Source organism: Scyliorhinus torazame, chromosome 2 (genome assembly GCF_047496885.1).
Source record: "Scyliorhinus torazame isolate Kashiwa2021f chromosome 2, sScyTor2.1, whole genome shotgun sequence".
In the NCBI taxonomy this organism is placed as follows: domain Eukaryota; kingdom Metazoa; phylum Chordata; class Chondrichthyes; order Carcharhiniformes; family Scyliorhinidae; genus Scyliorhinus; species Scyliorhinus torazame.
The window spans coordinates 389,336,805-389,361,123 of NC_092708.1; the positions used below are offsets into that span (position 1 = coordinate 389,336,805).

Consider the following 24,319-nt stretch of genomic DNA (forward strand, 5'->3'; position numbering starts at 1 on the left):
GCACTAATTAACTTAAAATAAATACTTATTAAATTGTTATTAGATTAAGTTAGTTAACTATATGGTTCCTGGCGCTAGATTTCTACATGTAAAATTAAATGCTAAATACTAATCTCCGCGTCAGGTTTAGTTACTCCTCTACCTAGTTAATTAGTTTAATCCCTTCTCAGTTCCCCCCCACAATTGAAACGCAGAGAGACACACAGACACAGAGTACCACTTACTCTCCCAGACAACACTCTGGATTTGCCCCACTCAGCTCCGCTCCCGATGTGAAGGATTTACCTGCCTTACCAATCAGCTCTCTCCCTTGTAGTCACCTGTAGCAGGAGGGCAAGGCCACTCACTGGAAATTTGAGTAACAAAGCAAGGGATAAAAACCACCTCCTCCCACCAATACTCGAATTCCCACCTAGCTTCAAATTCCCAGCTCCCAAACTCACTCTTCGGTATGCCTCACTCTGGATGCGTCCTCTCTCTTATTATCATTTGTATCCTTTATAGTGAAGATTGATGCAAAATACCTGTTCAGTTGACCTGTCATCTCCTTGTTTTCCATTATCAATTCTCACGACTCCCTTTCTGCAGATTTAATGAGGTGCCGCACAAAAGGCTACTTAATAAGATAAGCCAATGGTGTTGGGGGTTGTATATTAGCATGGATAGAGGATTGGCTAACTGATAGAAGCCAGAGAGTTGGGATACGAGAGGCATTTTCAGGATGGCCACCTGTAACTTGTGGCGTGCCACATGGATCAGTTCTGGGGTCACAATTATTCACAATATATATTGATGACTTGGACGAGGGAAGTGAATGAACTATTGTCAAGTTTGCAGGGGACACTAAAATAAGTGGGAAGACAAATGGTGAGGATGACACCAAGAGTCTGCAGAGGGACATAGACAGGTTAGGTGAGTTGGGCAAAAACTTGGCAGCTGGAATATAATGTAGGAAAATGTGAAGGTATGCACTTCGGTAGGAAGAATAAAGGAATAAAGAATGAGCTGAATATTCTTTAAATGGAGGAAGACTGCAGGGATTTGTTTTTTTTCCTTTATTCGTTCATGGCATGTGGCCGCCATTGGCTGGGCCAGCATTTGTTGCCCACCCCTGAGGGCGTAGAGTCAACCACATTGCTGTGGGTCTGGAGTCACATGTAGGCCAGACCAGGTAAAGACGGCAGATTTCTTTCCCTAAATGACATTAGTGAACCAGATGGGTTTTTACAACAATTGACAATGGTTTCATGGTCGTGAGAAGACTTTTAATTCCGAATTTAAAAAAAAAAAATTGAATTCAAATTCCACCATCTCCCCTGGTGGGATTCGAACCCATGTCCCCAGAGCATTATCCTGGGTCTCTGGATTACTAGTCCAGTGACAATACCATTACGACACTGCCTCCTGCATAAATCATAAAACCTAGCATGCAATTTCAGTTGGCAATTGGGAAGGCAAATGGAATGTTGCTCTTTATTTTAAAGGGAATGGAGTATATAAACGGAGAGGTTTTGCTATACAGAAACTATACAGGATTCTAGTTAGGTCACACCTGGAATGTTATGAACAGTTTGGGTCTCCTTATCGAAGGAAAGACGTGAAGCAAGAATACCCCCAGCAGTGGGAGGCTTTGTGATCCATAGCCCCAAAGTCTTCAGCTCATCCCAAATATTTATCGTGTCATGTCTCAAATTCCTTGGGAGGAAATTTGCCATCTGCGACTATGTAACATGGGGAGGGGTGAGAATGTTCAGGCCGGTGGGAAACCATGCTATATCTTCTGGTCCCAACACCGTTACTTTTATAACTGGGGGGGGTTTGCATATATTCCATGGCGGGGAGGGCATGTTGGCCCGCGACCCGCCATCATATCTGGGTGTCATATTGAAAAGGCGCCCAACATCGTAATAATATAATAATGTTTACTATCACAAGTAGGCTTACATTAACACTGCAATGAAGTTACTGTGAAAATTCCCCAGTCGCCACATTCCGGCGCATATTCGGGTACACAGAGGGAGAATTCAGAATGTCCAAATTACCCAACAGCGCATCTTTCGGGAGGAAACCAGAGCAACCGGAGGAAACCCACGCAGACACGGGGACAACGTGCAGACTCCACACAGACAGTGACCCAAGCCGGGAATCAAACCTGGGACCCTGGAGCTGTGAAGCAATAGTGCTAACCACCGTGTTACCATGTGGCCCGTTTCTCGCCACGCTACAGCGAGATCCAGGTTTCACCTACGGGAAAATCATTGACCCACCATTGAAGGAAGGGGGGCTAGTTTAGCTCAGTTGGCTAGACAGCTGCATTGTGATGCAGAGCAATGCTAGCAGCGCAGGTTCAATTCCCATACCGGCTGAGGTTATTCATGAAGGCCTTCTCAACCTTACGGCGCCTTTACTTGCTTTTACTATTAGCCGGATGCAAATCAGTCTCACGCCGGCCTCCTGCGGGTTTCCCGATTCACCATCATGGGCACCAGCAGAAGATCCTACAGCAAATTCATGGCAGCGTACAACATTTTTGGATTCCTGTCAAATTCTCCCCTCCGCTTGCCATTGAACCAGCCGGCGGGGCCATGGGAGAATTCTGCCCCTTATAAACCACGTACATGAGGCTGGTTAATGCTAAGTTTAGGATTTTTAAAGCCTTTACAGAGAACAGACTGAGGGAAGGGTGGAGCTCAATAGCTTTCAGCTTCTGGTAAACACTGATTGAGAGGAGTCAACATAACAAGGTCCAGTCTCAACGTTCAGGTCATTTGGCTTGCTTAGAAATGGAGAGCTGCATGTTGTTGTAGAATGATTTCTCAAATGTTTATTACAAACAATTAAATGTTAGTTCAAAAATTACATTTTCAATTTGTGTCATCAAGCTTTATCCCCAAGGACAGTAAATATTGACAAAATAAATTACATCAAGGTTCATCTTTCAAACCTTGTCTACAAAAGGAAATGTACAACAGAACAACCATTTTCTGTTCCTCAGAGAGCTCAAAACTCAGTGGATTCTTACAACGTGCAAGGATATTTCATCAATCATTCATCATTCCCTTTCAATAAGCAAGGAAGTCCTGCTTCCAAAGTACACTGGGGCTTTTTTATTCAAAAGGAAGGGACAGGAACCAACATGATAAATTTGCCCTGTTGCTTTTCCAGTGATCCTATTTAATCCCAAATTTGGTCCGCAAGTAAATTACCAAAAAAAAAGTCACTTGGGCAATCAGTTCGGAAAAAAACCCACACTTGGAAGTTTCCTTTCCCAGAGTAAAAATGCAAAACTTAAATGGAAGGAAAACCAGGACAACACAAGATATAATCAAGGAGTGTCACCAATTACAGACAGACTGCTTGTGGCAGAAACCCAAGATTACAGCATTGGTTCCAGTTACTATGTACAGAGAGAACAGCTCTGAGTTGTGCATATTATATTCAATCACTAAGTGAAAACAAATATCGTGCAGGATTTCAGATTAAACAATGCAAGAAAAAAATCTGATGTTGGTGCCAATGCATTCTCTCCATTTACATTTATTTACAGGATGTAGAAACAGAAATACATGCTTGAGTATATACAGGGCAGCAAAGTGGCAATATGTGCAGTGTTTGAAAAGCAAAGTCTCCCCTCTGTGATTTTCCTGGAATGGATGATTTGTGCCCTGTGGGCATTCTCTGCTTCCTGAACTGGGAAGGTGGTTGGTTGGCTGCTTTTGAAGGACAGGATATGGTGGGTTGTACATTTTTGGAACCATCTAGTGCTCTGTCCCAACCAGTATCGTTCTTCCGAACACTCCTGACCTCGGTGCCGGAGTGGAGTGGATTGACTGTGTCCATGCCGGTCCGTGTCGGTCTACCTGCATTGGTTGCAATCTGTTCTGTGGGTTTGCTGTGAACTCACCCCCTCTTAGCCACGGATTGAGTGCAAACGTGTTTTTGAGAGAAAAGGAGGTTTTGGCAGTGGAAATAATGAGAAATAATTTCCACTGGCTGAAGGGCAGTCACCAGAGGACACAGATTTAGTGTAACTGACGAAAGAACCATTTTTGGGGGTGGGGGGGGGGATAGTTGTGCTTTGGAATATTCTGCCTGAAAAAATAGTGAAAGTAGGTTCAGTGGGAATGTTCAAAAGGGGAAAGGATGAATTCTTGAAAAGGAAACATTTACAAGATTACAGGGAAAGAGTTCTTCCAAAGGGTTGGCACACTATAATGGGCCAAATGGCCTCCTTCTGTGATATTCTGGGAAAGAATTTGGAGCAAAGTGAAAGATATTTTCCTTGAAGCTAAACTCTTCAAATATTAAGAGTGTGAATGCTTTGTACAAAATTCCTTTGTTGCCTATTTTAATAAACGGTAACCAGTGTAAAATAGAACCAGTTAATAACTCTGTTAAACAGTGAAGAAAGGAATGAAATACAAACACATTAACAGTCACGCACACAATCCAAGTTGTGAGGCATTTGTTCGGAACCTCCTTGTGCTGTCCAGCTTCCCAAGGTGGTTTTACTTAACTGAATCTCAAAAGCGAATTTTCAAAAAAACCAAATTATTCTGATCCAAACCCGATTGTAGATTATTTTTGTATTCACCTGTTTGAATAAACCCATTTTCTGCCCTTTTGGATGTTGGAAAGTGCAGAGGGTTTTTAGGTGTGAATGATCCTGTGGAACAGTGCGAGCTGTTTTTATACACATCCATACTCGTACCACACAGTCTGCTGATCACCACTGGCTTCCGGAGATGCTGCTGCACTTTTGGCTCCCCCATTACTTCTTTTACTCGGGTCCTCTGTGCCAGTTACGGCGTTGCCATATTCGGGTGATTTGTTAGTGTCCAAATCTTCGCACAGCCTATGACCCCGACCTGTCTGCTCATCGCTTTGATGAGAAACTGCCCGCACGGGAGACACCAAGGCCACCTCTCCGCAGCGGGCCGCAGGCTTGCGATCGCCGGGGGGCTGGGTCAGCGTGCAGTGTGAGCCGGAAGCAGGGAGTTTGTCCAGTTGGGCGTTTGGGCTGACAGGCGAGGAGCCTGGGCCTCCGTTGCTTCTGAGGCTGCTGAGAGAGTGCTGTGGGATTGGGAGGCATTTCTCATCCTTTGGGGGAGCCAGGGAGAGACGCCTGGGATCTAGGGACCGGCAGCTGATGTTGACCATTGGATTGGAGCTCAGCACCCGAGCTGACTGTGGCCTCTCGTGCAGCACAGACTGTGTCCCACCACTTCTGCAATCACTGGTAGATTTCCAGCCACTCTTTCCATTGTCCCTGCTCAGCGAAGAAGTGTCCATCCCCAGCTTGTGCTGAGTCTCCTGCCTGTCGGGGCCATTGAGTCTCAGCAAATCAGCCGATGCCAGGCTGAACGCTCGAGTGAGTGAACAGCTTCTAGTGTTCCCAAGAGGTGGTTGCTGGGGTTGTGCTGCTTTCTCCCTTGGCTTGGGCACCTTGGGAGCGCTACTGTGACTGGGAGCTGTCAGCCGGGGAGAGGAGCCAGACTGTGCATGAGCCACTGTCGGACGAGGGTTCGGTCTCACGTACTGCCCAGGCTTGGGGACTTTCCCATCCACAGAGTCAAAAGTGCTCTTTGCAATAGGGGACACATAATTAGTCGGCATTTTTGCAGTTTCTTTTCTGTTAGGGTGCTCGCTAATCATGGATGGCTCACTCTTCTTCCTGAAGTAATCACTCAGTAAGTCATCCCGAATGCTGACCTGCAACCAAAAGAAAACCACAAAGAATGGGTTTAAAATGTGCAATCATTTTCTGGCAAGAAGGACAATATATTATCTCCAAGTCTGCTCCACTATTTACTAAGATAAGTAGTAAATACTTATTCAGCTCCAACTTCCTGCCCTCTCCCCAAATCCCAGGATTTCATTAATGTCTCAAACACCGTCTTGAATATACTCAACAACTGAAGATCCACAGCCCACAGGGTAGAGAATTCCAAAGATTCACAACCTGCTGAATGAACAAACAAAGAACAACAAAGAAAAGTACAGCACAGGAACAGGCCCTTCGGCCCTCCAAGCCTGTGCCGACCATACTGCCCATCTAAGCTAAAATCTTCTGCACTTCTGGGGTCCGTATCCCTCTATTCCCAGCCTATTCATGTGTTTGTCAAGATGCCCCTTAAACGTCACTTATTGACCCTGCTTCCACCACCTCCTCCGGCAGCGAGTTCCAGGCACCCACTACCCTCTGCATAAAAAACTTGCCTCGTACATCTCCTCTAAACCTTGCTCCTCGCACCTTAAACCTATGCCCCCTAGTAATTGACTCCTCTACTCTGGGAAAAACCTCTGACTATCCACTCTGTCTATGCCCCTCATAATTTTGTAGACTTCTATCAGGTCACCCCTCAACCTCTGTCGTTCCAGTGAGAACAAACCAAGTTTATCCAACCTCTCCTCATAGCTAATGCCCTCCATACCAGGCAGCATCCTGGTAAATCTCTTCTGCACCCTCTCCAAAGCCTCCACATCCTTCTGGTAGTGTGGCGACCAGAATTGAACGCTATACTCCCAAGTGTGGCCTAACTAAGGTACTATACAGTGCAACATGACTTGCCAATTTTTATACTCAATGCACCGGCCAATCAAGGCAAGCATGCCATATGTCTTCTTGACTACCTTCTCCACCTGTGTTGCCCCCTTCAGTGACCTGTGCACCTAGATCTCTCTGACTGTCAATACTCGAGGGTTCTACCATTCACTGTCTTTTCCCTACCTGCATTAGACCTTCCAAAATGCATTACCTTAAATTTGTCCGGATTAAACGCCATCTGCCATCTCTCCGCCCAAGTCTCCAAACAATCTAAATCCCGCTGTATCCTCTGACAGTCCTCATCGCTATCCACAATTCCACCAACCTTTGTGTCGTCTGCAAACTTACTAATCAGACCAGTTACATTTTCCTCCAAATAATTTATATATACTATGAACAGCAAAGGTCCCAGCACTGATCCCTGTGGAACACCACTAGTCACAGCCCTCCAATCAGAAAAGCACCCTTCCATTGCTACTCTCTGCCTTCTATGACTTAGCCAGTTCTGTATCCATCTTGCCAGCTCACCCCTGATCCCGTTGACTTCACCTTTTGTACCAGTCTGCCATGAGGGACCTTGTCAAAGGCCGTACTGAAGTCCATATAGACAACATCCACTGCCCTACCTGCAACAATCATCTTTGTGACCTCCTCGAAAAACTCTATTAAGTTAGTGAGACACGACCTCTCCTTCACAAAACCGTGCTGCCTCACGCTAATACGTCCATTTGCTTCCAAATGGGAGTAGATCCTGTCTCGAAGAATTCTCTCCAGTAATTTCCCTACCACTGACGTAAGGCTCACCGGCCTGTATTTCTCTGGATTATCCTTACTACCCTTCTTAAACAAAGGAACAACATTGGATATTCTCCAGTTCTCCAGGATGTCACCTGAAGACAGTGAGGATCCAAAGATTTCAGTCAAGGCCGCAGCAATTTCCTCTCCAGCCTCCTTCAGTATTCTGGAGTAGATCCCATCAGGCCCTGGGGACTTATCTACCGTAATATTTTTCAAGACCTTGAAAAACATCTTGTCTTTTTGGATCTCAATGTGACCCAGGCTGTACTACACACCCTTCTCCAGACTCAACATCCACCAATTCCTTCTCTTTGGTGAATATGAATGAAGAAATTTCTCCTCATCTCGGTCCTTAATGGCCTGGCCCTAATCTTGAGACTGTGACCCTGCATTCAGGACTCTCCCGCTAGGAGAAATAGCCTTTCTGAATTGAATCTATTAATATCTCTAACGCAGAAAAAGGTTGCATTTAAATAGCACCTTTCAGGACTCATAATGCCACTGTATTGGTCACGTGAGTTGGGAGGATGTGTAGATTCATCAATTATATGTGAATTGTGCATTTAAGTTCCTGGAGTGGGACTTGAACTCACAACCATTTTGATTTGATTTAAATTTGTCACTTGTACAGAGATACAGTGAAAAATATTGTTCTGCATCCAGTCCAGGCAGATCGCTCCATATGTGAAAACATAGGATAAACGATAAATACACAATGTAAATACATAGACATTGGGGTAAAGCACATGAGTGTAGTACTACTCAGGAGAGACGATGTGTAAAGAGATCAGTTTAGTCCACAAAAGGGTCATTCAGGAGTCTGGTAACAGCGGGGAAGAAGCTGTTTTTGAACCTATTATTGTGTGTTCTCAGACTTTTGTATCTCCTGCCCAATTGCAGAAGTTGGAAGAGTAAGCCGGGTGGGAGGGGTCTTTGATTATGCTGCCCGCTTTCCCAACGCAGCAGGAGGTGTAGTTCGAGTCAGTGGATGGGAGGCGGGTTTGTGTGATGGACTGTGCGGTGTTCTCGACTCTCTGGAGTTTCTTACGGTCTTGGGCCGACCAGTTGCCATGCCAGGCTGTGATGCAGCCAGACATGAAGCTTTCTATGGTGCATCTGTAAAAATTGATAAGAGTCAATGTGGACATGCCGAATTGTGTCAGTTTCCTGAGGTAGTGTAGGCGCTATTGCGCTTTCTTGGTCGTAGCGTCGATGTGGGGTACCATCTGGGCCACAGACGAGAGTGCCACGCACTGGGCTGTAGCTGGCACTAATGGGGCAGAGAGCAAGCTACGTGGTACAAGGTCCTGACGCAGGCTGGTGTGAGACAGTGAACTTCAGGCAGAAGATTGAGGGGAAGGTCCAAAGCACATTTGGAAAAGTTACTCGGCATATTTATTCTAAACATGCACCTACCAACAATCATTTTGTCATTCATTCTCCGAAACTGAAAACTTAACTGAAAACATGGAATTAAATCCTATTTTAAATACTGATTAACTGCTCTCGGGTGTCGAAGGTTAAATGTTTACATTTTCTTAGCTTTATTCCTGGGTCATTGATCTCACCCATGCCGTGTGAGGCCCACTGTCCTACACTGGAACACACCAGAGCCCCACTGTCCTACACTGGAACACACCAGAGCCCCACTGTCCTACACTGGAACACACCAGAGCTCCACTGTCCTACACTGGAACACACCAGAGCCCCACTGTCCTACACTGGAACACACCAGAGCCCCACTGTCCTACACTGGAACACACCAGAGCCCCACCCTCCTACACTGGAACACACCAGAGCCCCACTGTCCCACACTGGAACACACCAGAGCCCCACTGTCCTAAACTGGAACACACCAGAGCCCCACTGTCCTACACTGGAACACACCAGAGCCCCACTGTCCCACACTGGAACACACCAGAGCCCCACCCTCCTACACTGGAACACACCAGAGCCGCACTGTGCCACACTGGAACACACCAGAGCCCCACCCTCCTACACTGGAACACACCAGAGCCGCACTGTCCCACACTGGAACACACCAGAGCCCCACTGTCCTACACTGGAACACACCAGAGCCCCACTGTCCTACACTGGAACACACCAGAGCTCCACTGTCCCACACTGGAACACACCAGAGCCCCACTGTCCTACACTGGAACACACCAGAGCCCCACTGTCCTAATCTGGAACACACCAGAGCCCCACTGTCCCACACTGGAACACACCAGAGCCCCACCGTCCTACACTGGAACACACCAGAGCCCCACTGTCCTAATCTGGAACACACCAGAGCTCCACTGTCCTACACTGGAACACACCAGAGCTCCACTGTCCCACACAGGAACACACCAGAGCTCCACTGTCCCACACAGGAACACACCAGAGCCCCACTGTCCTACACTGGAACACACCAGAGCCCCACTGTCCTACACTGGAACACACCAGAGCTCCACTGTCCCACACAGGAACACACCAGAGCCCCACCCCCCTACACTGGAACACACCAGAGCCCCACTGTCCTACACTGGAACACACCAGAGCCCCACCGTCCTACACTGGAACACACCAGAGCCCCACTGTCCTAATCTGGAACACACCAGAGCTCCACTGTCCCACACTGGAACACACCAGAGCCCCACTGTCATAATCTGGAACACACCAGAGCCCCACTGTCCCACACTGGAACACACCAGAGCCCCACCGTCCTACACTGGAACACACCAGAGCCCCACTGTCCTAATCTGGAACACACCAGAGCTCCACTGTCCTACACTGGAACACACCAGAGCCCCACTGTCCCACACAGGAACACACCAGAGCTCCACTGTCCTACACTGGAACACACCAGAGCCCCACCGCCCTACACTGGAACACACCAGAGCCCCACTGTCCTACACTGGAACACACCAGAGCCCCACTGTCCTACACTGGAACACACCAGAGCCCCACTGTCCTACACTGGAACACACCAGAGCCCCACTGTCCTACACTGGAACACACCAGAGCCCCACTGTCCCACACTGGAACACACCAGAGCCCCACCCTCCTACACTGGAACACACCAGAGCCGCACTGTCCCACACTGGAACACACCAGAGCCCCACTGTCCTACACTGGAACACACCAGAGCCCCACTGTCCTACACTGGAACACACCAGAGCCCCACTGTCCTACACTGGAACTCACCAGAGCCCCACTGTCCTACACTGGAACACACCAGAGCCCCACTGTCCTACACTGGAACACAGCAGAGCCCCACTGTCCCACACTGGAACACACCAGAGCCCCACTGTCCTACACTGGAACACACCAGAGCCCCACTGTTCCACACTGAATGTAATTTACATTGAGTGATCGAGGCATGAATGTGTGCGGATGACCAGTAAGTTCACAGATGACACGGGAATTGGTGGTGTGGTAAATAAGAGGAGGAAAGCCTTAGATTACAGGACAATATGGACGGGCTGGTCAGATAGGCATAACAGCGACAAATGGAATTTAACCCTGAAAAGTGCGAGGTGGTGCGTTTTTGGAAGACTAACAAGGCAAGGGTATACACAGTGAATGGTAGGATGCTGGGATCAGAGGCACCTTGGGTGCCAAAGATCCCCAAAGGCAGCAGGACAGGTGGATCAGGTGGTTAAGAAGGCACATGGGATACTTGCCTTTATTAGCTGAGGGATAGAATACAAGAGCAGGGAGGTTATGATGGAGCTGTCCAAAATGCTGGTTAGGCCACAATGAGAGTACTGTGCGCAGTTCTGGTCACCACACTAAAGGAAGGATGTGATTGCACCAGAAAAGGGCGCAGAAAACATTCACCAGGATGTTGTCTGCGCTGGAGAATTTCAGCGATGAAGAGAGGTTGGGGTTGTTTTCCTTAGAGCAGAGAATGCAGGGGCGGGAGGGGGGGGGGGGGGGGGGGCGCCTGACTGAGATGTGCAAAATTATGAAGGACATAGATAGGTTGGGTAGGGAGAAACTTTTCCCCTTAGCAGAGGGACCAATATCCAGGGGGAATAGATCAATGGAGTGTCATTGCTGCTATACTGTAGGAAACACAGCAGCCAATTTGGCACAAAAAAAATCTCCCACAAAATACAATTCAATACCCAGCCTGAGACTTTGATCTTTTGTGATGTTAGATGAGTGATAAGTAAGGCCCAGGACACTGGGGAAAAAGCCACCCTACACACCTGCGCGCCACCCCCCCCCCCCCCCGCAACCCACCCTACACCCCTCTTCACCTCCCTGCCCCCCAACCCACCCTACACCTCAAAGTTCCCTCAGCCCCGACCCATCATGGGATCTTTGATGCCCACCCGAGAGGGGGGACAGAGTCCCGGACTAACTCCTCATCAAGGCAGAGGTGTTGTTGCAAGAACGAAGGCATCTCAGAGGGGTACGTCCCTGTGGAAAAGGCTGGGGAAGGGAGGGGGGGGTAACATGATCTGTGCAGGGGCTAGAGACAAAGTAAAAGCTGAGCCACAGGAAATGGGCCAGACACAATCGAGAGCCTGTCAATAGAAAGCTAGACAGCAGTAACTGGAAGTGAAAACAGAAGCTCTATTGTGGAGCTTCATTGGGAAAGGTGCAAGAATGACAAAGAAATGACAGGGGAAATGTGGAGTGTTACATGAAGTGTGTACGAGGAAGTAGCTGTCTGGTTCTAATTATAGAACATTGCCACATGTCTCTGTATCACTTTTCTGCTGATACATAGCACTGATCTGTGATTAAAGGGGCTGATCAGGGGGGTTGTAAGCTGCAGTACCTGATTAACCGATAGTTGGGGTTAGGTGAACAAGAATTCCCATGTCGCTATAATTGAATTGGGCTGGCCAGTCACAGAAAAGCTCCATAAGGGTTAATTAAAACAAAATAAAGTGATTTGGTGAGACGAGACCATTCTCCAGGATTTACAGAAGGTAAACCATACCCGAGAAATCGGAGGGGGTTTAGACTGTAAACCTTGCAGTGGATTTCGATCAAAAAGCATTCAACAAGGTTCTACACAAGAGGCAATGACACAGAATTAGGGTTCACAGGGTTGGGGTTAATGGATTAACAAGGATTTAGGAGAAGTTAATTGGCTGAAAACAGAGAATAGGAATAAATGGTTCACTTTCAGATTGGATGGCTCAGTGTAGATATCCTGCCTCCATCCTGACTCTCCCAATTCAGCTCCGAGCGAGAAGGGTGGAGCGAGAGATTACCATCCAGAGACGGATTGTGAACCTTCAGCAGGTTGCCACAATACTGAATTAGGCCTGTCAAGGTCTGTCCAATCACAGCAAGGCTCCATCAGGTTAACTTACCAAATCTTGACATTCTGCTTTGAGTTTAGAGCAGGGCTGGGGGCGGGGTTGTTAGGGAAGGGGGTGGGGTTGTTAGGGAAGGGGGTGGGGTTGTTAGGGAAGGGGCGGGGTTGTTAGGGAAGGGGGCGGGGTTGTTAGGGAAGGGGGCGGGGTTGTTAGGGAAGGGGGCGGGGTTGTTAGGGAAGGGGGCGGGGTTGTTAGGGAAGGGGGCGGGGTTGTTAGGGAAGGGGGCAGGGAGGGAGCGAGGGGGCAGGGAGGGAGCGAGGGGGCAGGGAGGGAGCGAGGGGGCAGGGAGGGAGCGAGGGGGCAGGGAGGGAGCGAGGGGGCAGGGAGGGAGCGAGGGGGCAGGCAGGAGGCGAGGGGGCAGGGAGGGGGCGAGGGGGCAGGGAGGGAGCGAGGGGGCAGGGAAGGAGCAGGGAGGGACGAGGGGGCAGGGTGGGAGCGAGGGGGCGGGAGGGAGCGAGGGGGCAGGGAAGGAGCAGGGAGGGACGAGGGGGCAGGGTGGGAGCGAGGGGGCAGGGTGGGAGCGAGAGGGGAGGGTGGGAGCGAGAGGGAAGGGTGGGAGCGAGAGGGGAGGGTGGGAGCGAGAGGGGAGGGTGGGAGCGAGAGGGGAGGGTGGGAGCGAGAGGGGAGGGTGGGAGCGAGAGGGGAGGGTGGGAGCGAGAGGGGAGGGTGGGAGCGAGAGGGCAGGGTGGGAGCGAGGGGGCAGGGTGGGAGCGAGGGGGCAGGGTGGGAGCGAGGGGGCAGGGTGGGAGCGAGGGGGCAGGGTGGGAGCGAGGGGGCAGGGTGGGAGCGAGGGGGCAGGGTGGGAGCGAGGGGGCAGGGTGGGAGCGAGGGGGCAGGGTGGGAGCGAGGGGGCAGGGTGGGAGCGAGGGGGCAGGGTGGGAGCGAGGGGGCAGGGTGGGAGCGAGGGGGCAGGGTGGGAGCGAGGGGGCAGGGAGGGAGCGAGGGGGCAGGGAGGGAGCGAGGGGGCAGGGAGGGAGCGAGGGGGCAGGGAGGGAGCGAGGGGGCAGGGAGGGAGCGAGGGGGCAGGGAGGGAGCGAGGGGGCAGGGAGGGAGCGAGGGGGCAGGGAGGGAGCGAGGGAGCAGGGAGGGAGCGAGGGGGTCGGAGGGAGGGAGGGAGCGAGGGTGTGGGAGGGAGGGAGGGAGCGAGGGGGTGGGGAGGGAGGGAGCGAGGGGGTGGGAGGGGTCGGCGAGTGGGAGGGTGGGAGCGAGGGGACGGGAGGGACCGAGAGGGGGCAGGGAGGGAGCGAGGGGGGAGGGAGGGAGGGAGCGAGGGGGGAGGGAGGGAGAGAGCGAGGGGGGGAGGGAGGGAGAGAGCGAGGGGGGGAGAGAGCGAGGGGGGGAGAGAGCGAGGGGGGGGAGAGAGCGAGGGGGGGAGAGAGCGAGGGGGGGAGAGAGCGAGGGGGGAGAGAGCGAGGGGGGAGAGAGCGAGGGGGAGGGAGGGAGCGAGGGGGAGGGAGGGAGCGAGGGGGAGGGAGGGAGCGAGGGGGAGGGAGGGAGCGAGGGGGAGGGAGGGAGCGAGGGGGAGGGAGGGAGCGAGGGGGAGGGAGGGAGCGAGGGGGAGGGAGGGAGCGAGGTGGAGGGAGGGAGCGAGGGGGAGGGAGGGAGCGAGGGGGAGGGAGGGAGCGAGGGGGAGGGAGGGAGCGAGGGGGTGGGAGGGAGGGAGGGAGCGAGGGGGTGGGAGTGAGGGAGGGAGCGAGGGGGTGGGAGGGAGGGAGCGAGGGGGTGGGAGGGAGGGAGCGAGGGGGTGGGAGGGAGGGAGCGAGGGGGTGGGAGGGAGGGAGCGAGGGGGTGGGAGGGGGGAGCGAGTGGGAGGGTGGGAGCGAGGGGGCGGGAGGGACCGAGAGGGGGCAGGGAGGGAGCGAGGGGGGAGGGAGGGAGAGAGCGAGGGGGGGAGAGAGCGAGGGGGGGGGAGAGAGCGAGGGGGGGAGAGAGCGAGGGGGGGAGAGAGCGAGGGGGGGAGAGAGCGAGGGGGGGAGAGAGCGAGGGGGGGAGAGAGCGAGGGGGGGAGAGAGCGAGGGGGGGAGAGAGCGAGGGGGGGAGAGAGCGAGGGGGGGAGAGAGCGAGGGGGGGAGAGAGCGAGGGGGGGAGAGAGCGAGGGGGGAGGGAGTGAGGGTGGGAGGGAGCGAGGGGGGGGAGGGAGGGAGCGAGGGGGGGAGGGAGGGAGCGAGGGGGGGAGGGAGGGAGCGAGGGGGGGGAGGGAGGGAGTTAGGGGGCGGGAGGGAGGGAGGCAGTTAGGGGGCGGGAGGGAGGGAGGCAGTTAGGGGGCGGGAGGGAGGGAGGCAGTTAGGGGGCGGGAGGGAGGGAGGGAGGGGGTGGGAGGGAGGGAGGGAGGGAGGGAGGGAGGGAGGGGGTGGGAGGGAGCGAGGGGGTGGGGGGAGGGAGCGACGGGGTGGGAGGGGGGAGCGAGTGGGAGGGAGGGAGCGAGGGGGCGGGAGGGACCGAGAGGGGGCAGGGAGGGAGCGAGGGGGGAGGGAGGGAGAGAGCGAGGGGGGGAGAGAGCGAGGGGGGGGGAGAGAGCGAGGAGGGGGGACAGAGCGAGGGGGGGAGAGAGCGAGTGGGGGAGAGAGTGAGGGTGGGAGAGAGTGAGGGTGGGAGGGAGCGAGGGGGGGGAGGGAGGGAGCGAGGGGGGGGAGGGAGGGAGTTAGGGGGCGGGAGGGAGGGAGGGAGTTAGGGGGCGGGAGGGAGGGAGGGAGTTAGGGGGCGGGAGGGAGGGAGGCAGTTAGGGGGCGGGAGGGAGGGAGGCAGTTAGGGGGCGGGAGGGAGGGAGGCAGTTAGGGGGAGGGAGGGAGGCAGTTAGGGGGAGGGAGGGAGGCAGTTAGGGGGCGGGAGGGAGGGAGGCAGTTAGGGGGCGGGAGGGAGGGAGGCAGTTAGGGGGCGGGAGGGAGGGAGGCAGTTAGGGGGCGGGAGGGAGGGAGGGAGGGGGTGGGAGGGAGGGAGGGAGGGAGGGAGGGAGGGAGGGAGGGAGGGGGTGGGAGGGAGCGAGGGGGTGGGGGGAGGGAGCGAGGGGGTGGGGGGAGGGAGCGAGGGGGTGGGGGGAGGGAGCGAGGGGGTGGGAGGGGGGAGCGAGTGGGAGGGAGGGAGCGAGGGGGCGGGAGGGACCGAGAGGGGGCAGGGAGGGAACGAGGGGGGAGGGAGGGAGAGAGCGAGGGGGGGAGAGAGCGAGGGGGGGGAGAGAGCGAGGGGGGGAGAGAGCGAGTGGGGGAGAGAGTGAGGGTGGGAGGGAGAGAGTGAGGGTGGGAGGGAGAGAGTGAGGGTGGGAGGGAGCGAGGGGGGGAGGGAGGGAGCGAGGGGGGGAGGGAGGGAGTTAGGGGGCGGGAGGGAGGGAGTTAGGGGGCGGGAGGGAGGGAGGCAGTTAGGGGGCGGGAGGGAGGGAGGCAGTTAGGGGGAGGGAGGGAGGCAGTTAGGGGGAGGGAGGGAGGCAGTTAGGGGGCGGGAGGGAGGGAGGGAGGGAGGGAGGGAGCGAGGGGGTGGGAGGGAGGGAGCAAGGGGGTGGGAGGGAGGGAGCAAGGGGGTGGGAGGGAGGGAGCGTGGGGGTGGGAGGGAGGGAGCGTGGGGGTGGGAGGGAGGGAGCGTGGGGGTGGGAGGGAGGGAGCGTGGGGGTGGGAGGGAGGGAGCGTGGGGGTGGGAGGGAGGGAGCGTGGGGGTGGGAGGGAGGGAGCGTGGGGGTGGGAGGGAGGGAGCGTGGGGGTGGGAGGGAGGGAGCGTGGGGGTGGGAGGGAGGGAGCAAGAGGGAGGGACCGGGAGGAAGCGAGCGGGATGGAGCGAGAGGGAACGAGGGGGTGGGAGTGAGAGGGTGGGAGGGAGGGAGCGAGGGGGAGGGAGCGAGGGGGAGGGAGGGAGCAAGGGGGTGGGAGGGGGAGGGAGGGAGGGGGAGGGAGGGAGGGAGGGAGGGGGAGGGAGGGAGCGAGGGGGAGGGAGGGAGCGAGGGGGAGGGAGGGAGCGAGGGGGAGGGAGGGAGCGAGGGGGAGGGAGGGAGCGAGGGGGAGGGAGGGAGCAAGGGGGAGGGAGGGAGCAAGGGGGAGGAAGGGAGCAAGGGGGAGGGAGGGAGCAAGGGGGAGGGAGGGAGCAAGGGGGAGGGAGGGAGCAAGGGGGAGGGAGGGGGAGGGAGGGAGCAAGGGGGAGGGAGGGGGAGGGAGGGAGCGAGGGGGAGGGAGGGAGCGAGGGGGAGGGAGGGAGCGAGGGGGAGGGAGGGAGCGAGGGGGAGGGAGGGAGCGAGGGGGAGGGAGGGAGCGAGGGGGAGGGAGGGAGCGAGGGGGAGGGAGGGAGCAAAGGGGGGAGGGAGGGAGGGAGGGAGCGAGCGAGGGGGAGGGAGGGAGGGAGCGAGGGGGAGGGAGGGAGCGAGGGGGAGGGAGGGAGCGAGGGGGAGGGAGGGAGCGAGGGGGAGGGAGGGAGCGAGGGGGAGGGAGGGAGCGAGGGGGAGGGAGGGAGCGAGGGGGAGGGAGGGAGCGAGGGGGAGGGAGGAAGGGAGGGGGAGGGAGGGAGCGAGGGGGAGGGAGGGAGCGAGGGGGAGGGAGGGAGGGAGAGAGGGGGAGGGAGGGAGCGAGGGGGAGGGAGGGAGAGAGCGAGGGGGGGAGAGAGCGAGGGGGGGAGAGAGCGAGGGTGGGAGGGAGCGAGGGGGGGAGGGAGGGAGCGAGGGGGGGGAGGGAGGGAGTTAGGGGGCGGGAGGGAGGGAGTTAGGGGGCGGGAGGGAGGGAGGCAGTTAGGGGGCGGGAGGGAGGGAGGCAGTTAGGGGGCGGGAGGGAGGGAGGCAGTTAGGGGGCGGGAGGGAGGGAGGCAGTTAGGGGGCGGGAGGGAGGGAGGCAGTTAGGGGGCGGGAGGGAGGGAGGCAGTTAGGGGGCGGGAGGGAGGGAGGCAGTTAGGGGGAGGGAGGGAGGCAGTTAGGGGGCGGGAGGGAGGGAGGGAGGGGGTGGGAGGGAGGGGGGGTGGGAGGGAGGGGGGGTGGGAGGGAGGGAGGGAGGGGGAGGGAGGGAGGGAGGGAGGGGGTGGGAGGGAGGGAGCGAGGGGGTGGGAGGGAGGGAGCAAGGGGGTGGGAGGGAGGGAGCAAGGGGGTGGGAGGGAGGGAGCAAGGGGGTGGGAGGGAGGGAGCAAGGGGGTGGGAGGGAGGGAGCAAGGGGGTGGGAGGGAGGGAGCAAGGGGGTGGGAGGGAGGGAGCGTGGGGGTGGGAGGGAGGGAGCGTGGGGGTGGGAGGGAGGGAGCGTGGGGGTGGGAGGGAGGGAGCGTGGGGGTGGGAGGGAGGGAGCGTGGGGGTGGGAGGGAGGGAGCAAGAGGGAGGGACCGGGAGGAAGCGAGCGGGATGGAGCGAGAGGGAACGAGGGGGTGGGAGGGAGTGAGAGGGTGGGAGGGAGGGAGCGAGGGGGAGGGAGCGAGGGGGAGGGAGGGAGCAAGGGGGTGGGAGGGGGAGGGAGGGAGGGGGAGGGAGGGAGGGAGGGAGGGGGAGGGAGGGAGCGAGGGGGAGGGAGGGAGCGAGGGGGAGGGAGGGAGCGAGGGGGAGGGAGGGAGCGAGGGGGGAGGGAGGGAGCGAGGGGGAGGGAGGGAGGGAGGGGGAGGGAGGGAGGGAGGGGGAGGGAGGGAGCGAGGGGGAGGGAGGGAGCGAGGGGGAGGGAGGGAGAGAGGGGGAGGGAGGGAGCGAGGGGGAGGGAGGGAGAGAGCGAGGGGGGGAGAGAGCGAGGGGGGGAGAGAGCGAGGGTGGGAGGGAGCGAGGGGGGGAGGGAGGGAGCGAGGGGGGGGAGGGAGGGAGTTAGGGGGCGGGAGGGAGGGAGTTAGGGGGCGGGAGGGAGGGAGGCAGTTAGGGGGCGGGAGGGAGGGAGGCAGTTAGGGGGCGGGAGGGAGGGAGGCAGTTAGGGGGCGGGAGGGAGGGAGGCAGTTAGGGGGCGGGAGGGAGGGAGGCAGTTAGGGGGCGGGAGGGAGGGAGGCAGTTAGGGGGCGGGAGGGAGGGAGGCAGTTAGGGGGAGGGAGGGAGGCAGTTAGGGGGCGGGAGGGAGGGAGGGAGGGGGTGGGAGGGAGGGGGGGTGGGAGGGAGGGGGGGTGGGAGGGAGGGAGGGAGGGGGGAGGGAGGGAGGGAGGGAGGGGGTGGGAGGGAGGGAGCGAGGGGGTGGGAGGGAGGGAGCAAGGGGGTGGGAGGGAGGGAGCAAGGGGGTGGGAGGGAGGGAGCAAGGGGGTGGGAGGGAGGGAGCAAGGGGGTGGGAGGGAGGGAGCAAGGGGGTGGGAGGGAGGGAGCAAGGGGGTGGGAGGGAGGGAGCGTGGGGGTGGGAGGGAGGGAGCGTGGGGGTGGGAGGGAGGGAGCGTGGGGGTGGGAGGGAGGGAGCGTGGGGGGTGGGAGGGAGGGAGCAAGAGGGAGGGACCGGGAGGAAGCGAGCGGGATGGAGCGAGAGGGAACGAGGGGGTGGGAGGGAGTGAGAGGGTGGGAGGGAGGGAGCGAGGGGGAGGGAGCGAGGGGGAGGGAGGGAGCAAGGGGGTGGGAGGGGGAGGGAGGGAGGGGGAGGGAGGGAGGGAGGGAGGGGGAGGGAGGGAGCGAGGGGGAGGGAGGGAGCGAGGGGGAGGGAGGGAGCGAGGGGGAGGGAGGGAGCGAGGGGGAGGGAGGGAGCGAGGGGGAGGGAGGGAGCGAGGGGGAGGGAGGGAGCAAGGGGGAGGGAGGGAGCAAGGGGGAGGGAGGGAGCAAGGGGGAGGGAGGGAGCAAGGGGGAGGGAGGGAGCAAGGGGGAGGGAGGGAGCAAGGGGGAGGGAGGGAGCAAGGGGGAGGGAGGGAGCAAGGGGGGAGGGAGGGGGAGGGAGGGAGCAAGGGGGAGGGAGGGGGAGGGAGGGAGCGAGGGGGAGGGAGGGAGCGAGGGGGAGGGAGGGAGCGAGGGGGAGGGAGGGAGCGAGGGGGAGGGAGGGAGCAAGGGGGGGAGGGAGGGAGGGAGGGAGCGAGGGGGAGGGAGGGAGGGAGGGAGGGGGAGGGAGGGAGGGAGGGGGAGGGAGGGAGCGAGGGGGAGGGAGGGAGCGAGGGGGAGGGAGGGAGCGAGGGGGAGGGAGGGAGCGAGGGGGAGGGAGGAAGGGAGGGGGAGGGAGGGAGCGAGGGGGAGGGAGGGAGCGAGGGGGAGGGAGGGAGGGAGAGAGGGGGAGGGAGGGAGCGAGGGGGAGGGAGGGAGCGAGGGGGTGGGAGGGAGGGAGCGAGGGGGTGGGAGGGAGGGAGCGAGGGGGTGGGAGGGAGGGAGCGAGGGGGTGGGAGGGAGGGAGCGAGGGGGTGGGAGGGAGGGAGCGAGGGGGTGGGAGGGAGGGAGCGAGGGGGTGGGAGGGAGGGAGCGAGGGGGTGGGAGGGAGGGAGCGAGGGGGGTGGGAGGGAGGATGGGAGGGAGGGAGGGAGCGAGGGGGAGGGAGGGAGGGAGGGAGGGGGAGGGAAGGAGGGAGGGAGCGAGGGGGAGGGAGTGATGGGGAGGGAGGGAGCGAGGGGGAGGGAGAGGGAGGGAGGGAGGGTGAGGGAGGGAGGGTGAGGGAGGGAGGGGGAGGGAGGGAGCGAGGGGGAGGGAGGGAGCGAGGGGGAGGGAGGGAGCGAGGGGGTGGGAGGGAGGGAGGGAGGGAGCGAGGGGGAGGGAGGGAGCGAGGGGGAGGGAGGGAGCAAGGGGGAGGGAGGGAGGGAGGGAGCGAGCGAGGGGGAGGGAGGGAGGGCGCGAGGGGGAGGGAGGGAGGGCGCGAGGGGGAGGGAGGGCGCGAGGGGGAGGGAGGGCGCGAGGGGGAGGGAGGGCGCGAGGGGGAGGGAGGGAGCGAGGGGGAGGGAGGGAGCGAGGGGGAGGGAGGGAGCGAGGGGGAGGGAGGGAGCGAGGGGGAGGGAGGGAGCGAGGGGGAGGGAGGGAGCGAGGGGGAGGGAGGGAGCGAGGGGGAGGGAGGGAGCGAGGGGGAGGGAGGGAGCGAGGGGGAGGGAGGGAGCGAGGGGGAGGGAGGGAGCGAGGGGGAGGGAGGGAGCGAGGGGGAGGGAGGGAGCGAGGGGGAGGGAGGGAGCGAGGGGGAGGGAGGGAGCGAGGGGGAGGGAGGGAGCGAGGGGGAGGGAGGGAGCGAGGGGGAGGGAGGGAGCGAGGGGGAGGGAGGGAGCGAGGGGGGGGGAGGGAGCGAGGGGAGGGAGGGAGCGAGGGGGAGGGAGGGAGGGAGGGGGGAGGGAGGGGGGAGGGAGGGAGGGGGGAGGGAGGGAGGGAGCGAGGGGGAGGGAGGGAGCGAGGGGGACGGGGGGAGGGAGGGAGGGAGGGAGCTAGGGGAGGGAGGGAGCGAGGGGAGGGAGGGAGCGAGGGGGAGGGAGGGAGCGAGGGGGAGGGAGCGAGGGGGAGGGAGGGAGCGAGGGGGAGGGAGGGAGCGAGGGGGAGGGAGGGAGCGAGGGGGAGGGAGGGAGCGAGGGGGAGGGAGGGAGCGAGGGGGAGGGAGGGAGCGAGGGGGAGGGAGGGAGCGAGGGGGAGGGAGGGAGCGAGGGGGAGGGAGGGAGCGAGGGGGAGGGAGGGAGCGAGGGTTGGGAGGGAGCGAGGGGGAGGTAGGGAGCGAGGGGGAGGGAGGGAGGGAGGGGGTGGGAGGGAGCGGGGGGTGGGAGGGAGGGAGCGAGGGGGTGGGAGGGAAGGTGGGAGGGAGCGAGGGGGTGGGAGGGAGCGAGGGGGTGGGAGGGAGCGAGGGGGTGGGAGGGAGCGAGGGGGGTGGGAGGGAGCGAGGGGGTGGGAGGGAGGGGGAGGGAGGGAGGGAGCGAGGGGGTGGGAGGGAGCGAGGGGGTGGGAGGGAGGGAGGGAGGGAGCGGGAGGGAGGGAGGGAGCGAGGGGGAGGGAGTGATGGGGAGGGAGGGAGCGAGGGGGAGGGAGGGAGCAAGGGGAGGGAGGGAGCGAGGGGGAGGGAGGGAGCGAGGGGGAGGGAGGGAGCGAGGGGGAGGGAGGGAGCGAGGGGGAGGGAGGGAGCGAGGGGGAGGGAGGGAGCGAGGGGGAGGGAGGGAGCGAGGGGAGGGAGGGAGCGAGGGGGAGGGAGGGAGCGAGGGAGCGAGGGGGAGGGAGGGAGCGAGGGGGAGGGAGGGAGCGAGGGGGAGGGAGGGAGCGAGGGGGAGGGAGGGAGTGAGGGCGAGGGAGCGAGGGGGAGGGAGGGAGCGAGGGGGAGGGAGGGAGCGAGGGGGAGGGAGGGAGGGAGCGAGGGGGAGGGAGGGAGGGAGCGAGGGGGAGGGAGGGAGGGAGGGAGGGGGAGGGAGGGAGGGAGGGGGAGGGAGGGGGAGGGAGGGGGAGGGAGGGAGGGAGGGGGAGGGAGGGAGCGAGGGGGAGGGAGGGAGCGAGGGGGAAGGAGGGAGCGAGGGGGAGGGAGGGAGCGAGGGGGAGGGAGGGAGCGAGGGGGAGGGAGGGAGCGAGGGGGTGGGAGGGAGGGAGCGAGGGGGTGGGAGGGAGGAAGCGAGGGGGTGGGAGGGAGGGAGCGAGGGGGTGGGAGGGAGGGAGCGAGGGGGTGGGAGGGAGGGAGCGAGGGGGTGGGAGGGAGGGAGCGAGGGGGTGGGAGGGAGGGAGCGAGGGGGTGGGAGGGAGGGAGCGAGGGGGTGGGAGGGAGGGAGGGAGGGAGGGAGGGAGGGTGGGAGGGAGGAAGCGAGGGGGAGGGAGGGAGGGAGGGAGCGAGGGGGAGGGAGTGATGGGGAGGGAGGGAGCGAGGGGGAGGGAGGGAGGGTGAGGGAGGGTGAGGGAGGGTGAGGGAGGGTGAGGGAGGGAGGGAGGGAGGGAGGGAGGGAGGGAGGGGGAGAGAGGGAGGGAGGGGGAGGGAGGGAGGGGGAGGGAGGGGGAGGGAGGGAGCGAGGGGGAGGGAGGGAGCGAGGGGGAGGGAGGGAGCGAGGGGGAGGGAGGGAGCGAGGGGGAGGGAGGGAGCGAGGGGGTGGGAGGGAGGGAGGGAGGGAGCGAGGGGGAGGGAGTGATGGGGAGGGAGGGAGCGAGGGGGAGGGAGGGAGCGAGGGGGAGGGAGGGAGCGAGGGGGGAGGGAGGGAGCGAGGGGGAGGGAGGGCGCGAGGGGGAGGGAGGGCGCGAGGGGGAGGGAGGGCGCGAGGGGGAGGGAGGGCGCGAGGGGGGAGGGAGTGCGCGAGGGGGAGGGAGTGCGCGAGGGGGAGGGAGGGAGCGAGGGGGAGGGAGGGAGCGAGGGGGAGGGAGGGCGCGAGGGGGAGGGAGGGAGCGAGGGGGAGGGATGGAGCGAGGGGGAGGGAGGGAGCGAGGGGGAGGGAGGGAGCGAGGGGGAGGGAGGGAGCGAGGGGGAGGGAGGGAGCGAGGGGGAGGGAGGGAGCGAGGGGGGAGGGAGGGAGCGAGGGGGAGGGAGGGAGCGAGGGGGAGGGAGGGAGCGAGGGGGAGGGAGGGAGCGAGGAGGGGGAGGGAGGGAGCGAGGGGGAGGGAGGGAGCGAGGGGGAGGGAGGGAGCGAGGGGGAGGGAGGGAGCGAGGGGGAGGGAGGGAGCGAGGGGGAGGGAGGGAGCGAGGGGGAGGGAGGGAGCGAGGGGGGGGAGTGAGCGAGGGGGGGGAGGGAGGGAGCGAGGGGGAGGGAGCGAGGGAGCGAGGGGGAGGGAGCGAGGGGGAGGGAGCGAGGGGGAGGGAGCGAGGGGGGAGGGAGCGAGGGGGAGGGAGGGAGCGAGGGGGAGGGAGGGAGGGAGGGAGCGAGGGGGAGGGAGGGAGCGAGGGGCAGGGAGGGAGCGAGGGGGCAGGGAGGGAGCGAGGGGGCAGGGAGGGAGCGAGGGGGCAGGGAGGGAGCGAGGGGGCAGGGAGGGAGCGAGGGGGCAGGGAGGGAGCGAGGGGGAGGGAGGGAGCGAGGGGGAGGGAGGGAGCGAGGGGGAGGGAGGGAGCGAGGGGGAGGGAGGGAGCGAGGGGGAGGGAGGGAGCGAGGGGAGGGAGGGAGCGAGGGGGAGGGGGAGGGAGGGAGCGAGGGGGAGGGAGGGAGGGAGGGAGGGGGAGGGAGGGAGGGAGGGGGGAGGGAGGGAGGGGGAGGGACGGAGGGAGGGGGAGGGAGCGAGGGGGTGGGAGGGAGCGAGGGGGTGGGAGGGAGCGAGGGGGTGGGAGGGAGCGAGGGGGGTGGGAGGGAGGGAGGGAGCGAGGGGGTGGGAGGGAGGGAGCGAGGGGGTGGGAGGAGGGAGCGAGGGGGTGGAGGGGGGGAGCGAGTGGGAGGGTGGGAGCGAGGGGGCGGGAGGGACCGAGAGGGGGCAGGGAGGGAGCGAGGGGGGAGGGAGGGAGGGAGAGAATGAGGGGGGGGAGAGAGCGATGGGGGGAGAGAGCGAGGGGGGGAGAGAGCGAGGGGGGGGAGAGAGCGAGGGGGGGAGAGAGCGAGGGGGGGGAGAGAGCGAGGGGGGGAGAGAGCGAGGGGGGGAGAGAGCGAGGGGGGGAGAGAGCGAGGGGGGGGAGAGAGCGAGGGGGGGAGAGAGCGAGGGGGGGAAGAGAGCGAGGGGGGGAGAGAGTGAGGGGTGGGAGGGAGCGAGGGGGGAGGGAGGGAGCGAGGGGGGGGAGGGAGGGAGCGAGGGGGGGGGGAGGGAGGGAGCGAGGGGGGGAGGGAGGGAGCGAGGGGGGGAGGGAGGGAGTGAGGGGGCGGGAGGGAGGGAGGCAGTTAGGGGGCGGGAGGGAGGGAGGCAGTTAGGGGGCGGGAGGGAGGGAGGGAGGGGGCGGGAGGGAGGGAGGGAGGGGGCGGGAGGGAGGGAGGGGGCGGGAGGGAGGGA

General features: G+C 61.2%; 1 protein-coding gene across 3 annotated transcripts in view; it reads right to left on the reverse strand.

Annotated features, from left to right (window-relative positions):
- Positions 1–2,798: 2,798 nt before the first annotated feature.
- ccdc88c (coiled-coil domain containing 88C) overlaps positions 2,799–24,319 on the reverse strand; it is a 312,840-nt gene continuing 291,319 nt past the window's right edge. For all 3 annotated transcript variants that reach the window (XM_072494152.1, XM_072494150.1, XM_072494156.1), the window contains one exon: positions 2,799–5,712. In XM_072494152.1, coding sequence (XP_072350253.1) covers positions 4,690–5,712 — 1,023 coding nt within the window. In that variant the 3' untranslated portion in view covers positions 2,799–4,689. The remainder of the gene's footprint in view (positions 5,713–24,319) is intronic.